At 42.8% G+C, this 16874-nt stretch overlaps 1 protein-coding gene across 5 annotated transcripts in view; it reads left to right on the top strand.

Annotated features, from left to right (window-relative positions):
- fmnl3 (formin-like 3) overlaps window positions 1-16874 on the top strand; it is a 30241-nt gene that overhangs the window by 2355 nt on the left and 11012 nt on the right. For 4 of the 5 annotated variants that reach the window (XM_072367884.1, XM_072367887.1, XM_072367885.1 and 1 more), the window contains exons 2-9: window positions 10369-10452; window positions 10581-10661; window positions 10985-11061; window positions 13784-13867; window positions 14258-14404; window positions 15288-15396; window positions 15548-15624; window positions 16000-16093. In XM_072367884.1, coding sequence (XP_072223985.1) covers window positions 10369-10452; window positions 10581-10661; window positions 10985-11061; window positions 13784-13867; window positions 14258-14404; window positions 15288-15396; window positions 15548-15624; window positions 16000-16093 — 753 coding nt within the window. The remainder of the gene's footprint in view (window positions 1-10368; window positions 10453-10580; window positions 10662-10984; window positions 11062-13783; window positions 13868-14257; window positions 14405-15287; window positions 15397-15547; window positions 15625-15999; window positions 16094-16874) is intronic. The other variant, XM_072367886.1, reaches the window with a different exon arrangement.

The raw sequence follows: 16874 nt of genomic DNA, 5'->3' as shown, positions 1-16874 counted from the left end.
AGAGCCACTGCAGAGTCAGAGAAGGGTAAAGTAAAAGGTCTTTAACACAGAGACAACACCACCTTCCTGTGGCACGGTAATATTTTGTGAGTGCTTATTTTCTGCTCCTCGTTCCACATTTCAGCATAACCACAACCCATCCTTGACTTTTAGCTCTTTAAGACCTTAATTACAGCATCAAGCATCAAAGAACTTGGATCCTCGTAGCACTGCTCATATAGTGTCACTCCTCAACACTTTGTGGACCTTCCATGTTTCTGGAAGCCATTATTTTCTTGCCAGAGCTATCGACAGCAACAAAGTAACGCTCTAATATGAAAAGACCAGCGCAGCCAGAAGCCATTGGGTGGTTCATCCTTCACTCTTCTGCTAAATCGCATCATTAGCACCATGATTTACTGTGTTTCACTGGAAGTGCTATTGCAGCAGCTTGAGTCATGTGTTCCTCGTGCAGATAACATCCTTGGGAAGTGGTTTTTTTTTCTGTAAGAAAGTTGAAGAAATGGGAGTTAAGCAGCCTTTGTGTAGCCCACATACTCAAAAAAGAGTGGAAATAGTTTTTTTTTAATCAACATACTGCACATCCTGCCTGGAGCACAGCAGCCTGCAGTTGTTTGACTGCCCTGCCACACAAAGACAATCCCTGTTATTATGTTCAGCTGTGCAGAGCAGCAGATGATTTCTATGCATCAAGCAGTAGGTTCAACTTTTCAGTTGTGTTTGTGAGTGGGAAAAGTTTTCAACCTCTCTAACCCCACCCAGTTTTACCCCGTAATAGCTTCAGATTTCCTTTACTTTGTGGGAAAGAACAACAAGGTTGTATATTTTAGCATCCTTATCAGACAATGGCCGTTACTCTGCCCTACTCGCCTCTTGTTGGGAGATAAAGGTACATCAAAGGCCTCCTTTTTGGTGGTTTGGAGCTCTTTAGGAAGACAAGGCTCTGGTTTTTCTTTGTGCTATATTTTGGGCTATAGATCTTGGTGCTCTCAGTCTGCGTGTGCCAAACTTCACAAGGCTTTTCTTAACCGAGCACAGTGTTAGTTAGCAGAGATGTAAGTGGCTTTGTTGTGGCTTCAACTTTGCAGAATTTAATATTTTGAAATGGGTCATGTTCACTTTACTGGACAACAGTGTTTCCTGTTGCTCGTTGGCATGCTCGTACAAATGTGATGGGATTGCCCCCTTTTCTCCCTCTCAGACACAGCAGACCGTCATGATGTCACGGGCGCAGCAGCCTTTGCCAGTGTAGTAATATCCCTGTGCTAATGACTTTAACAGGGTGACTCTACGGTAGATGGTGGAAGGCAGTGGAGGAGGGGCGAGACCCCTGGGTTAGCTGTGACTACTTCATGCGGTCTGCTAATAAAATGCCTCGGTCAGGCCTAACCGGCAACATGTGCTAAAGGCATCGTCTCGCTCCTTCTCGCCTCTTTTGTCCTTCAGCATCCTTAAAATCAGCTTCAACTTTGTCCTCTGTGGCTGGAAACAGCTGGCCGGCATTCTCTTTCTTCGTTTTACAGGGGATTTTGCTTTGGTCATTGTGGCTAGTTTGTTTTACCGTAAGATGTGTGTCCTGTGGCTGCTTCTGATGCATAACTTGTCATTAGCGAGCTTTAGATAAAGATCGACCTAGAGCTCACCTAAAGCTTCTTGATCAGCCTCTTTTTATGATTCCAGATGTAAGTGGAGCCCCGAATTCAACCACCCAGCCAGTGTTTTCCTGCTTTCCTTTTCCACAACTTCACTCTCGCTAACTTGCAAAATAACTCTTCGTGCGACTCTGTTCTCATGAAAATGACGTGAGACGAGTGAGTGGCATTTCAAAGCCTGACTGATTGAGGCCTGATCCTCTGCTGGATTCCTGCGGGCTGGTCTCAGATGAGGCCACAGGAGTTCTCAAAAGAAGGAAAGTTCTCTTTGAACTGGCGGCCTGCCACTGTTCCTGGTTGTAATGACTTTACCAACAGCGCACATGTATTTAAGAGCTGTTACAGGAGCAGCGCAGGATAAGTTTCACCCCTTGATTGCACTGGAAGCTGTCCTAACCGATTCGCCTGACTCCACTCAGCTCTTCCCCCATCTTCTAAACTCTAACATCCAGTTGCATCATGCATGGATTTGCTTTTGCATGGATTAGCTTTTCTTTTTTATTTTTTACAATAAAATGGCAGCAAATGTTGGAAAAACTACAGATGGAGAGGATAGCGTTATGTCAGCAGTGTCAAACGTGCTGACGCTGTTACTCCAGTGCTGTCTGACATCACTGTTTCTTCATGGCTGAAGTCGAAAGAAAGCCATAGTGTCGAACGAGATGCCACTCAAACGGAACTAATGGAATCAAGCTGTGCAATGAATTTAAAAATCATAAAACTTAAATCATTTTCATTTGTCAAATGGTGGCTGCTGTTTGCAGCCTGATGTGTTTGTTGCGTCATTTAAGTTGATCATGGATACATCTGGCTCATCTGGCTCATCTGGCCATCACTGTGTCTCTGGAAGGGGGGGTTGGGAGTGAAGGGTGCACAGTTAACTTGGTTTTAGAGCAGCAGGGCAGGCAGAAGGGGGTCCACCTGGCCATCTGCAACCTCAGGCCACAATTCCCCAGTCTGGAGTGGTTTATGGGGAGTGCTTCACTACTTCTTACCTCGCAGTTATTTGGGAAAGGAAAGGTCAGGATAGAGACCATGACTGAGCAGTTTAACATGTTAACAAAAATGTATGAGGGATTTCAACAACATCGCAGATTTTCCTGGAAGGAAAGGCGAACGTTTCAGGAAGTACACATACTGCTTTTTTCCCTTGAGCCAGATGAGCAGATTGAAGCTTTGCACTTTCACGACCATGTGAAGCAGCAGCCAGTTGACCGTTAGCTTAGCTTAGCAATACTTGAAACCAAAGAGGAAAGCTCCACGCGAAGAACAAATCGGTTTTATATGCAAAAACCAAAGTATAGCAATGAGTTGTGGTCGTACGGTGCCAGACCAGCTGTTTCCTGTGTTTATACCAAACTTACCAGCTGCTGTCTACCGCTTCACCCACGTCAGAACCTCACCTGACTTAAGTTTTGTTTTTATGCCTCTGAAACGTGTGAATGTGTTGACTTATTCAAATGGCATGTGTTTGGCATTCATATACAAGTGTTTTGGGTTTTTTTGGTATGTGTGTGCCTGAGCGTATCAGTGGGGGTTTGCATGTGGCTCTAATGCAGCTGCACCAAAGCTGTAGGTTGGAGAAGCGCTTTCCTCTTGAACACAATGGGGACTCTGTCAGTCAGTGTTGTTTTAGAAAGGGGGCCTCATCCCCTGGTGCCTTTTGTGTAGTTACACTCCTTTTACACGAGTGCTCAGAAGAACCGCCTTAAGCCCGTTTAAACAGTCAGTGGATTACAGATTGATGCTGCCTCTGGTGTACATTAGTACTGACATGCAGCTTCCTTACCTTCCAATGACTTGAAACTTTTGCTTCTGCCCTTTTAAAGTGACGCTTCCACTGAATGAAGTCATATTAAGAAACAAGGGAATTTTTTTAAAGCCCTGTGACTGGTAACATCATTCATGAATTCTGAGTTTTGACCTTTTGGTTTCGGTTTTTGTTCCTCTTTATCTTATTATTATCATTTCTCCTCACCAGGACGACAACTCTTTTCAAAGTTCATCTGATTAAAAACTAGAGGATTTCCCCATAGCTCTGGCTCAGCTTTGTGGGACTTTCATTTAGCCAGACCTTCATCTTTTTAAGTGGGCAGTGTGTTAAAAGGTCTGTTTGGAATGAGTTATTGAGGCATTCATGTACCTGCATTCCCAACATTCCCAGCGCGTATCGCCTGTTGGCTGGGGCTTCCCTGGGGCTTGCACAGACGTACAGAGGAGAACAAGCAGGATGTCCTCCTCTAAAGAACAAACGTATACTTCAGATTGATGACCACTTGTAGTGTTTGTAAGTTGCTCTGGACGTCACTTTGTTTGGGTTCGGATTTCCTAGAGACATTATGATTGAAATAACAGCTGATTTGGATGGTATTGCTGCTGTAGCCTTACATCACTGTTGTTTTTGCACAAAGAACCTCCAAGTTAAGAACATGTAAACAAGTGTTCATTTCAAGATCACTCACTTTTGAATGCTTGATGAACATCTGGCTTCAGAAGGACTTCAAGCCCTGAAGGACATTTTTTCTTTATCTCGGGCAGTTGGTTCGTCTTTAAACACGCTTGTGAGGATAATCGTCTCCTGCTTGAAACACGTTATCACTGCTGTCGATCACTGCGGCATCACTGTTTAAACAAATGGATTAGCAAACAGGCTCTGGGAGGTAGTTCTTGATTTATTAAGTGGAAGTGGCATTTCACCACCTTCCAGTTGTTTGTGTCGAAAAGACGAGATTTGAAGTGTTTTATCTCTGCAGCCTGATTCAGATTTCACAGACCTGAAGGCGCAAGAGCATGAGAGGGGAGAGCATGCTTTGGAGAGCTGTAAACTCCTGACTTAATGGGGTTTAACAGCCCATAATTTGAGATGTCACACCGTTTAGGGAAAGTTTCAACAACAAGGATGGCTTTGGCCCTTCGATTGCTCTTACTTCAGTGCCAGAACAGTTATCTGATTTATAAATCAGAGGAAAGTAAATCAGCAATGTGTCTGATGATGGTTTCGCCTTTCAGATATGAAGATCAGCCACTTTTCTCAATGTTTCTGTCATTATCCATTGAAAATCTTTTGTTTCAGACTTTCAACTTGCCAGGCCAGGCCAGACTGAGGATGGCGATTTTTGAACCCGAGGAACTGTGATTGGCAGGTGTCGCTGTTGTTTAGCAGATTTCGTCTGAACGTCACTGTAAAACTACATCAGTTGCTATCAACTTAGTGGTGGACTGTTTTTCTATAAACTCTTTTCCACTGTTCCTGTTTGTGGACTGGAAAACAGCTGAATGTAAATATGCTCAGAGCCGTGGACTGACTGGTTCTCCCACTGATGCTGTGTTAGCTTGTAAACAGTCACACCTGTTATATTAATATCTTAACAAGCTCCTTACTGGACCTGTTAAAATTTGCTTTGTAAAGAAGGACACCAGCATTTATCTTATTTGCAGTCTGCCTTTGGGAGAATTGGTTGTGTGGGTTGTGCTGGCCTCTCCTCCTTCCAGCGTCTTTGTGCACGCTTTGTTGTGCTCGCCAGGTTTGGGTTACCTCACAAAGGAGCGATAGGGTGATCAGATGTCTGCCCAGAGAAAGGGGGCAGCGTTTTCTCACACTCAGCACTGACGCTTTCAGCCCGGCGACACTTTACCTGGGAGTTGGATAAGCACCTAAAATTACAATCATAAGAAACACAGTGTGAGAGTGGATGTGCTAGATCACACGCACACACGCTTGCATTACACTTAACAGCTACAGAACAAACCCAGAGTCACTCTGGGCAGTCTTTGATTTCCTGGAGAGTTAAGGAAGTCCCTGCAGCCCCGTGACGACAACAGCTTAGGCTCTCATCCTGTCTCCTCTCATTGTGTTCCAAAACGAAGGAAAAGGAGGAATCCAAACAATGGCTCAGACAGTATGTCCATTATTATAAATCTAGTGTGATATTTTAGACTGTCATATTCCTCAGTCTGATTCACGCCTGCATTTATCCCAAATGAAGTCATTTAATCAGGTCATCTGGCTTGACGAGCCCCACCTCATGTAATCATAACCTCCTTTAAGTACAGTATGAGACACGTACAGTATGTCAGGCTAATGCCCAGAAGTTGGTGTGTTTTTACACCTTTTCTGTCCTTCTCAGAGTTCGTTGGAGTTATTCATGTCTTGCGGGAGACATTTATCTTGGACTGAGTCTTGTCTTTTCTGGTTTAGTGGGAACTGGTGCATCACTTTCCCTTCTAAACTATGCTCACTTAATATGCTCAGAGAAAACATTGTCACGACAGGTCTCCATATTCACTGTGTTTGCTTTGCCTTCTTGTTGGCTACCAACAAGAATCAGTTTCGTGGCTTCTTCCGCCGTCTTCAGACAGAGGTACAGATCAGCAGGTCTTATCTCTCTCTTATTGGCTGCTTCATTAGTTTCAGCTGTTATCAAAGTGTGCTGCTTTTTCACATGTAGCTTCACTGCTTAGTGATATGCAGATGCCTGTGCTGTAGTATACACCCATTTGTTTGTTGTTCTGACATCCCAGATATCCACATTTCTGTGCAAACCTTTTATCATATAAAGTGGGAGTTACCGGGTCAGAGATCTTGAAAAGCTGAGCCATGCTCCCACTTCTTATAGCTCGGATTGCTGTAACTGCATGAATATCAGGTTTACATTCACTAAAGTATTTGCTCACCGCTACTTCTTATCTAGTTCGATAAGAGCATTGATGCCCTTTTCATCTCTTCACATTAAATGGGTAGTTGCAGTAAGCAGCTGTCTCCATAGATTCCTCACTGTGTGTGGACTGTAATGTGAACAAATGCAGAAAATTCTCTGGACTGTGGTGCTCAGCTGTGACTATAGATCTTGATTATATTAGCTCAGAGTTGATCTGAGCCACAGGTCCCTTCTTCCTGAACTCCACCCTGATGAGTAGACAGACCTGAGAGCCGTCTGGACTTCCATGTCTGGACTGCCACAGGCTCTGTCCAGCGCGGTGAGCTCTTTAACCACCCACTCCTTTCCCAGTGAGCTGACGATCAGTAAGTCTGGCCTCTGTACACCTAACAAAGTAGACAGAAGAAAACCCCACACATTCCGTGTTCCAAACTCACCACAACACCGCACAAAAGACAGAATCACATTGAATACAAGGAGCTTTTGAATACCTGTTGACTGTAGTCATAATAAATCCGATTTAAACTAAAAGTGTGTTTGTTTTTTTCCATCTTAAATAACTTTTCAGTAGTGAAGCCACAGGCTGAATAAACTTGTCAGGCAGATCTATAGAGTTAACGATGATTTTGATTGAATCAACACATTGGTGTTATACGGTTTTCAGACTGAAAGTGTGAAGCTGTGAGAGGTCATGGAGGAAACTTCCTGTCACTTTTCTCCATTTGTATCTCTTGGGGCTTCTAGCTGCTGTTGCCGGTCATAAACTCAACTCAAGGCTGACTGTAAATCAGTTGGGATTAGGCGGCTGTCCAGCTGAGGGCAGATGGCGGTTGTCCTCTGGACTGGAGTGTATGACGGAACCGTTGGGGTCTGTGCGTGACTTAAGTGCTTTGCTGTGTCCTTGATAACTCTCCTTGCCCCCTTAACCAGTAACATGACCCCATGATGTACTTTAACTGCTGAGTCTTTGAAACTCTGCTTTGTTAATGGCTCACATGTTTCTGTTTTACAGTTTTTACACTCATAGTTGGCCAGTGCAATAATTTTGCTTTACGACACCTAATTTTCTATTGTGTCTTTCAATAATGTGGTCTCTTACTTTTTATTCTTTTAGACTGTTTTCTTTATTGGTTAATTTGTTTTGGTAATCTGGTAATTCTTTAGTCTGGAAGGTTTCTGAAATTTAAATACATTAGAGTTTACGCACACTGAAGGCTTTGATTCGGCCTCTTAAGTTCTCTTTGGACACTCAGTCTCCTCTCTTGGCTCTTAAAAAGTGACCTGATGATGTGGGAGATAGCACTGATAATAGAAGCAGTTCATCTGGTTGTGCAGTGTTCTGGATTTTGCTCTGCTCAGCACCACAGGGCATAAACTGACTCTGCCCGCCTGCCATTGTGAGAAACCCCTTATGAGCAAAGAAATAGCTCAAATGTCAAAGGATGGGAATGGCACAGCACCAAATCAAAACAAAGCTCCACACTGAACCTTTTGTAGGGCCAGTCTCAGGTCAGACAAGAAAGGCCATGCTGGAGGAGAACGTGTGGGCAGAATGGCAATGTAACAAGCATCAAACATTTTTGGCATATCTGTAGTATTTTTTTCCCCTAAAATGGGCTGAAGAATTGCAGTCCGTACAGTGCTACTGCTCCCTTTTTCCCACAAAATCGACCTCTTTTAGCCTCTCATGAACACAGGAAGTGAAAGATAGCATCGCTGTGGGAGAAAGTGAAATGAAATTAACTAAATTGGGTTACTTGGCTCAAATGACCCAAACCTTGTCAGAAAGGGACCCTTCTCTCTGCCTTTTGTCCTCTGTCACTGAAGCCAACATTTTGGGGTGGGTTTTGAACGGCTGCATCACCACGCTCACCTGCAGAGTCTCACCTGTGTTTGTTTGCTGCACCTGAGGCTCCAACGGACAGTGGAACATTGTTAAACTTTAAACACGTCAAAGTCTTTTTTTTTCATTGCTCGTGATGACTCTGTGAGGTGTGAGTAAAATACAGTATGTTGTGCATCTCTCAATCATTGTTTAAACACTTCTAATGAACAGTTTCAGAACTGAAATCACTAAGTCAGATGCAGCAACAGTTGCCGAGTTTTGAGCTTCTTTTGTTCTTTTCTCTTCTCTAAATGGATGGGAGTCTCTGCGTGCATCTGGTCTGCATATTTTTGAGTAATTCAGAATTGAATTACTACTAAAGGAGACCTGTTTTTTTGCCTCTTTGCCCCACAGTTCTTCTTGAGTATCCATGACTGACCAAGAAAACAAATGGAAGCAGGCTTTTAGGCTGGACAGATCCTGGAGCCGATAACCAGGCTTATTTTTCATGTATCATTTGGGTGTTTTATGTCAAAACCAAGTCTATGACATTTATTCAGTGTCCTCTTGGTATTAGTTGCGTGTCTAATTTATTACTTACCAAAAGTCATTTCGCATAAGCTTAGATGGATTAGTATCAGTATGCACTAAATCAGGGCTCAGAGTATTTTTTCATCAATTAATCTAGCAATTATCACCTTAATTAGTCACTGTTTTTGTCTAATGATGATCACTAACTATAGGTAAAAAAAGTGTGTGTAGCAGCTCAGACAGATTATTCATTCAAGACAGATACAGATGGATGATGCTGCCCTTGACTTCAGAGTATGACCTTCACAAAGACCGTGTAGTAGGTAAAATTTCTCCCCGGAGAGGCAGAGGAGGAGAGAGCAGCTTGTGGGTCAGACAAGGGAGAAAATTTACTACCATAAACTACTTCTATAAACAGGACACATTCCTTCTATAATTCTGAACATCTGGTATGCATGTCGCTTCCCTGCGCTTTCTTGCTGGGGGGTTTTAAGTTAGTCAAAATACTGCCTATGCAATGTGTTGGCACTGATTTCCACTACAGTTATAGCTTCTTATGATTTAGCCATATTTTATTTTTGCATTTTTCGTATATTGTTGTAAATGGCTTTTCTGTGGCCTCTATTGGAGAGTTAAAGCTGCTGCAAGTTGGGATTACACACTGTGCCATTTATTGTGAAACTATTAGCACCATGTAAGCATAGGAGAAGCACTCCTTTTCCTCTGACCTCTGCCCTCCAAGAAAACGTGATTCATGATGTGCTGATGGGATGACCAGTGTTGTCTCAGTCTGGAAGACTAATTCTGATAAACTCGCATGTGATGTTCCACTGCTGCTGGTGACTGAGTGGTTGTCATAGGAATAAGTGTGTGATGTTTTCCATCTATTAAATGTTGGAAAAATATATGAACACCACATCTGGCAAGGGGGGGGGGGTTAACAGCGCAGGGTGCTGCATTCAGGACAACAGACTGAGTTACAGCTGCAGGTTAAAAGTCAAGTTGATAGGCAGTTTGTGGCCAGGCTTGTGTTGCACTGTTGATACTGGCATAAATGAGGTTCCCTGAGAAAAAAAAAGAAATCCACATGTTTTTCACTGAGGCAATCAGTTTTAGGGACTGGCGGGATCCTTTTTATTGTTGCGCTTCCTCATTTTTAGGATTTCCCTGTCAGCCCCTGTTTACAAGCGTTCAGCTCAGTGAAGGAAGCAATTATTCAAAAGCTTCTGTCATAAAGTTTGTGTTATTTCGTTATTTTACAGTTGTTATGAGGACATAAACTGCGTAAATGGTGTGGTCTCCAAACACAAATTGGAACATTTAGGATTTAATTTGAGGCCAGTAAAACTGGATGCCTCAGGACATCTCATGCGGCGCTGAAGTGTTTTTATGGCTGGTTGAGATGACAGGTCCGATAATAGGCCTGTGCTCTGATAGAAGCATGTTGTGGTTAAAAACAAAGTGCAGCCTGAATGAGACTCAGACTGGAGGAGATGCGGATCATCTCTTGTGACAGGATGCTGAAAGTCAACACAGGAAGTGAGGTCATGGTGCAAGTCCACAAAATTTTGTCCTGTGCTTTGCCGCTGGCGCCACAGTCCTACAAAGCACTGACGCACACTCAGTCACAGCTACTATAAATAGACGAGCAGAAAAAAGGAAATATGTGAATCAAACTAACGCTAAAACTTTATATTTTCAGAACTCAATGAATCTGCCTCCAGACAAAGCCCGGCTCCTCAGACAGTATGACAATGAGAAGAAGTGGGACCTGATCTGCGACCAGGTGAATTCACAAAGTAGCAAACCTGCACAGATGCTGTGCACACTCCTGTCCTCATAGCTTACTCCTCAGCAGCACTCTGAGTGCAGCAAACTCACATTACAATGCTTTGCTCTGCTGTGTATCTTCAGGAGAGGTTTCAGGTGAAGAATCCACCTCACACCTACATCCAGAAGCTCAGAGGCTACTTAGACCCTGGAGTCACACGGAAGGTTGGACCTCACAAATGATCTTTCAGTGTCCTGCTAATGGGGAGCTCCACCAAATTTTGCACGTCAAGGTTTTTTGCTGAAAAATCTGATTTCTTAGTGTAATAAATCTTACAAACTGCCTGGTGAAATGTTGCTAAACAGATTAATAAAAGCTCCTCGTCGGCTAATCTGGTCATTGGTAAGCCTGCACTGTGGGTGATGTAGACAAATGCATAGATTGGTGGAGATTCTTTTAAAGGGTGCTGTGGTGTCTCTCTGCCTTTTAATCATTGACTGATTGTGATAAATCCAGAGCAAGCTCTGCTTTTCTTTATGTCTTCCAGAAGTTTCGCAGGCGTGTGCAGGAATCAACAAAAGTCTTAAGGGAGCTGGAGATATCACTGCGGACAAACCACATTGGGTAATTGATTCTTATCTTCTGATGAATTACACAGCTGTATTTACTGGTGAGGAAACCACTTTATTGTTTTCCCTTGTAAAGAATATTCCTTTGTGTGCTCCTGCTGCTGCGACCCTGCAGCTTTGGTGCCCAGCTCTCCCCCATTGTTTTAACCTGCCAAGCCCTGCAGCTCCACCTCACGGGGCTGGTCGTCATAATGCCCAGATGGTAGCCATTGTGCTGCCTCGTCCACTCCTCCATAGTGTTGAGCAGGAAGCTTTGTTGTGTATGCCAGAGGGGCAGGAAGCCTGGTTGACCATTGCATTTCTGGACACGGTGAAAAGAGCAAACACAAGGAGACTTCTGTGTATACACAACAAGCATATAATAGAACAAATGGATTGTTTGAATTATTCTGTCACATTGTGGACAGGTTTGAACTCAGCTGCAGCTACTGCAGGTGTAAAGGTTACCTTAGATTTCCAATACAGCGTCATGGAGATATGTGTGCATAAAAAGCATCTGCAGCGACTTGCCACTGTTCCGAAATCAAAATGGAGCCTATAAAATGGCTTTGAATTTCCATAGAATTTATTGAGCTCCGTGAATAACTTTTATGCTATTATGCCTCTTCAATAAAAATCTGTTTCAGTGCATTTCCCAGAAAGAAAGAAAAAATTATCTATTTTCAGAAGACTTCAGTGGGTGGGATTAAGTGTAACAGATGCTGGTTTATTTTGTGTCTAAAAGTGTGTGTGTGTGTGTGTGTGTTTGAATCCTGGGCCATTTCTGGAGTGTTTTTCCTGAGATTGCCAAGAAAATCTGAAATAGCAACTGGTTGCAGAGAAGTAGAAAGAGTGAGGAGGTCACAGGCAAGGAGGGAAAGGAGGGGGAGGCAGGAAACTGATGATCAGCCAACCTCCCTGCCTCTCCACTGCACACCTCTCTTCCCTTTCGTCTCCCTCCTTCCCTCCGCTTGATTAGTTTCCTGCCTGACTTATCCATTGGCTGACTAGCAGTCTGTAATCATAACCAGCATTTCAAGACTATTTTAAGAACCTTTTACCCCGATCCTGTCCCTCCTGGAGTTTCCTGAAGAAGTGGGGAGGAGGTAAAAGGGTCTGCGGGGGATGCAGACTAAATACTGTTGAGTGTCAGGGCTTCGACCTGAGCCCCGCTCTCTCAGCCATATGCCCTCCACATTCTTTCTCTGGTTGCAATGGGAATTCCTTTGTTTGGAGTTGTTTCTCCAGAAAACCGGAGTTAAACAGTAAGGAAATCTGGAGCCCCACTCTCATTTACTTTCCATGGACTTTTCTTTTCCGCAATCTTTCAGTCAAGGCAGGGAAAGCTCCCTGAAAACTGCTCTTGACAATATTTCTACTCTTATTCTTGTAGTCTATGACATAAATTGTGTTAGCTGAGATGAAATTATACTCACTAAAGTTACTGCTGACATCTGGTAAGCATAGAAGTGACTTTGCTCAATAGTAAATCAGATGAAGACGAATCAGTGTCACACAGTCAATTTCAAACTCACTAGAATTTCAGCTTGGTGATTTGAATGAAAAGTGAAAGCCCTTTAAAAAACTTCAAAAATAAATTCCCTTTTGTAAAGGAAAAGTTGGTAGACACATATTAAAGTTCAAGAGGCCTAATTTGAGATGGACAGTTTGGGTAATTATTTTTTTAAGAAGCTCATTCTGGTTAACCTGGGGCTTGTATAAATGTGCTTTTGGGGGTCATGTAGTTTATTGGTGCATGTTCTGAAACACCTTGTGTATAGTCTAGATTTTTCTTCCTTTACTTAACAACATTAAATATAGAATGAGCTCAAATAAAGAATGAAAAGAATTAGAAAAATAATATGTTCTCTGAACATTGAATCTTTAAACTTAAATATAAAATTATAAAGTTGTTAATGTGCAAATTATGGAGTCTTTAAAACTTGTAACTTGTTTTTTGTTATACTTGTCATTAATTGAATGCAATCATGATGAGTTTGTTACTACAAATTCTTCAGGAGTTTTTACAGCTATACTAATGAGAACTATTTGATGATCACTCCCATGTCAGGAGCAGATTAGTCTGTAGAAACATTATGTTTACTTGTGTGTGAGTGCTTGTGTGAATGAGGAACTTATTGTAAAGCACTTTGTGGAATCTAGAGAAGGTTTAAAAAGGGGTTAAGCAACTTGTGGCAGAAGATTTCATACTAAACTGTTATTAAGGACAGTGAGCATACTGCATGCGTACACATACGTACACTTATATATGTTCACATGTACGTCATCCATTGCCATTGGTCTCAGCTCACAGTCATTTTAGCCCATCCTGTTTCAAACTGGTGACAACTGCCTCTGCTTGTAAAAATGTTGTAATAATCTGCTATACCAATGGCATCTACTACGTCCCTTTTACCTTGAATCTCTTGTAATTTCTTTGATAGAACTGCCTATTCTAACTATATATTTATTTTTTAAAGTATTATATAAGCAGGCACAACACCCACCAAACAAATACTTATTATTAATGAAAGGAGGGATAGCATAAACTAGACTGGATTTGTTTACAAAGGGACCTGTAGGAAGGCCTCTTTCAAGCCACAGGGTTCACACTAATTATAGTTTACTTTCTGTGTCTTTCTTCTATTAGCGTGTAAAATGCAGACCTAAAGGATACAGGGAGGGTGTGTTCTTCTTTTGGTGCCCAGCTAACCCCTCTCTGTTCCTATACGTCACAGGTGGGTCAGGGAGTTCCTTAATGACGAAAACAGAGGTCTTGATGTCCTAGTGGAGTACCTCTCCTTTGCCCAGTGTGCTGTCATGTGAGTATACTTACACACACACATGCAAACCATTTGTAAGGAACTGGGTTGAATTGCTGCCTCCTAAAGAGCCTGTCGGAAAGTGCCTGTGCATCTGAAATGTGCTCTTGGAACATTGCTTTCTTTAGATGTGTTTGTGTGCCTTGTCGCTAATGTTGCAGACTGAATGTGTTACTGGACAGATGCTACGAGATACAGTGCTGAGCTTTAGCTTGCCTGAATAAATCAGAATCTCTGTGCTGAGCTTTATCATGTAGCTTCATGTCAGTTCTTGTGATAACCCCTGGCCCTCTACCAAGCTGCCTTGCTAATCTAACCTCCCTCATCCCTCATCTCCACTCCTGTGCCTCTGTCTTGCCTTGTCTGTCTGCCTGTCTGTCTGTGGCCCAGGTTGGATTTTGAGGGGCTGGAAAATGGGGAGGATGGCTTCTTGGACAAGGCTAAATCATGGAGCAGGTCCATAGAGGATCTGCACCATTCGAGTACTCAGCCCTTTTGCAACACACTGGTGCACTCTGCCCGCCAGTCTGTCCTGCGGTACGTAGCTTCCCCGCTATTACCTATCCCTGTTACTGCCTTGCTCTGCTAACCTTGAATGCTGTGAACATGTGGACATAAGCATGCCAGCCAGCTCTCCTGGTGCTGTTTTATTTTTAGGAGAATGCCTTGATAGGTTAAAGGCCAGGTGACCTCCCTCTTGGCTTTGGTCTGCACAAACTCAATCAGATGTAAAAGCTGAAAGTCTTTGACCTTTAGCACAATGTGTCTCTCCTTGTTAATGGTCCTCCTTCATCCGCCCAGATGTGCATCCGCACTGTCTACAGATGAGAGCCAGCTGTGAGCAGCTGCATATGTTGGACAGTTCTCCTCACCACTGCACAGACGAGATGAATGCGAACTCTGACGAGGAAAAAAAAGAAGAATTATTTGACAGCATTTTTAGAAATTTGGACCAAGCGGAACTTTCCGGCTTTGTAACCCAACATTTAGAGTACATTACCACTGATTCTGTGTTAGGACAACTGTATGAATGATGTGTTTTTTCTTTACAAAAGTGTGCAAAAAAAGTCATCACGAGGCACAGTTAAAGCCGCTTATAGACTGCAGAAGAAAAAGAATATTATGTGCACATGATGACTGTGCAATACAGTTACATAACAGCAGTGTGTGAGCCTACACTTGGTCTGTTGACAGCAGCAAGGAAACCAGTTACTTCCCACAATGCATCTGTAACCTCAAAAAGTTTTTTTCAGTCAGTCCTTGCTCTCTGTAATTTTCTCTGTCTCTCTTTCGTTGCAGCATACTCACAACACGAGTCATGAAAATAGCAGATAAACATTAGAAATAAATGCAGTCAGCCGTGATTGAATGTTTGATCACTGAATCACTGGGAGATATTAACTTCTGCCATCTTTTGCAGCTACGGCTCTGTTTCGAACAGCAAAACCATCAAGAACTCCCGGCTCGTGAGTCAAAAAGATGATGTGCATGTTTGCATCATGTGCTTGAGAGCAATCATGAACTACCAGGTACTACGCAGTAACACCAACACTCCACCCAAAACTGTATTGTACTGAGCACAGTCTGACAGGTTGATGTGTTTCCTGTGCAGACAACTGCTGCAGATATACGCTGTTTTTTTATTACCACATCCTGCTCTGTGTCTCTGTCTCCATACAGTATGGCTTCAATATGGTCATGTCTCATGCACATGCTGTCAATGAAATTGCTCTCAGCATGAACAATAAGAACTCACGGTAAGAACTGAAGACCCCCGTCTCCCTAGAAGCAGGGCTTGGTCAGACAATTGGGGAAACCCTGCAGCCAGTTCATATGATATGCTTCCCATTCTCCATGGGGCTTGGCTTCTCTCTGAAGTCAAAGATCAGAGACGCATATACAGGCTGCAAAAGGAATGTTTACTAAAGGCAGATTAGTGGTAACCCACCGCAGCTGATCATTTTATAATGAAGGCTAGGAGGGCAAACATTTAAAAAGCGATAAAGACCTTAGTGTGGATTATAACTTTGAGTCCCTGAATGTTGACATTTGTAGCAATTTTGAGGCTTGCACGAACAGACAGACATTCTGTTTAGCTGTGTTGCACTGATGATCTTCTCCCGCATTTCTAGGACAAAAGCGTTGGTCCTCGAGCTACTTGCTGCTGTCTGTCTTGTCCGAGGAGGTCACGAGATCATCCTCTCAGCGTTTGACAACTTCAAAGAGGTGCCCAAAGCAACTTTTAATGAAACATGAAAAACTTCTGTTTTTAATCTAGTTACTTAGACAAGACTTGATACACTAAAAGAAAAAAATCATATTCATTAAATTGTCATGATTTCCCACTTCTCTGATAAATGCTTAAAGTGCCTGTGTAGGGGAATGAAAGCTGAGGAGCTCTTGATGTTTTCACATCTACTGAGGGTGTAAGCAAAGCTCTGTGGGGGCTCGTCTGAGGTTATTAGTCTCATTAAGACACCAGATGTGAGGCAACCTTGAACAATGATAAAGATCAGCTCCCCAGTGGGGGCTGGTAGACCTCAAAGATTTGCTTTGCTTCTCAGTTTCTCCCAGTACAGTCATCTAAACCCAGGAACAGGACAATTACCTTGCAAGTAAAAGCTCTAGAGCTAATCAATCCACAGTGGAAAAAAGTGGCATTTTCCAGAATTATGCATTAACACCAGGTTGTATATCTCTAAAATAAAATAAAAAGAAGGAAAACTGTGGTGTTCAAAGAGGGTTGTACCCAGTTACCCAGTTTTTGATTCACAGCTACTTCATTTGGTCCGGGTTGGTCACAAGAAGGCATCTTTTTCTTTTTCTCAAATTTCCTCCTTCAGTGTATTCCTATGCAGGATGTTGGCAAAAAAAGTCATATTTTTATCTTGCTGGCCTTCCTTCCCAGGAATTCTGATATCAAGAAGATGTTGTTATACAAGTAAGCTCTCCTCAACTAACATGCAGAGGATTTTGAGAAAATGATGGTGGATTTACACCATCATCT

The sequence above is a fragment of the Leuresthes tenuis genome, unplaced genomic scaffold (genome assembly GCF_036924035.1).
Source record: "Leuresthes tenuis unplaced genomic scaffold, fLeuTen1.0.hap1 SCAF_16, whole genome shotgun sequence".
Classification (NCBI taxonomy): Eukaryota; Metazoa; Chordata; class Actinopteri; order Atheriniformes; family Atherinopsidae; genus Leuresthes; species Leuresthes tenuis.
This window is presented reverse-complemented; position numbering and strand designations above follow the sequence as displayed.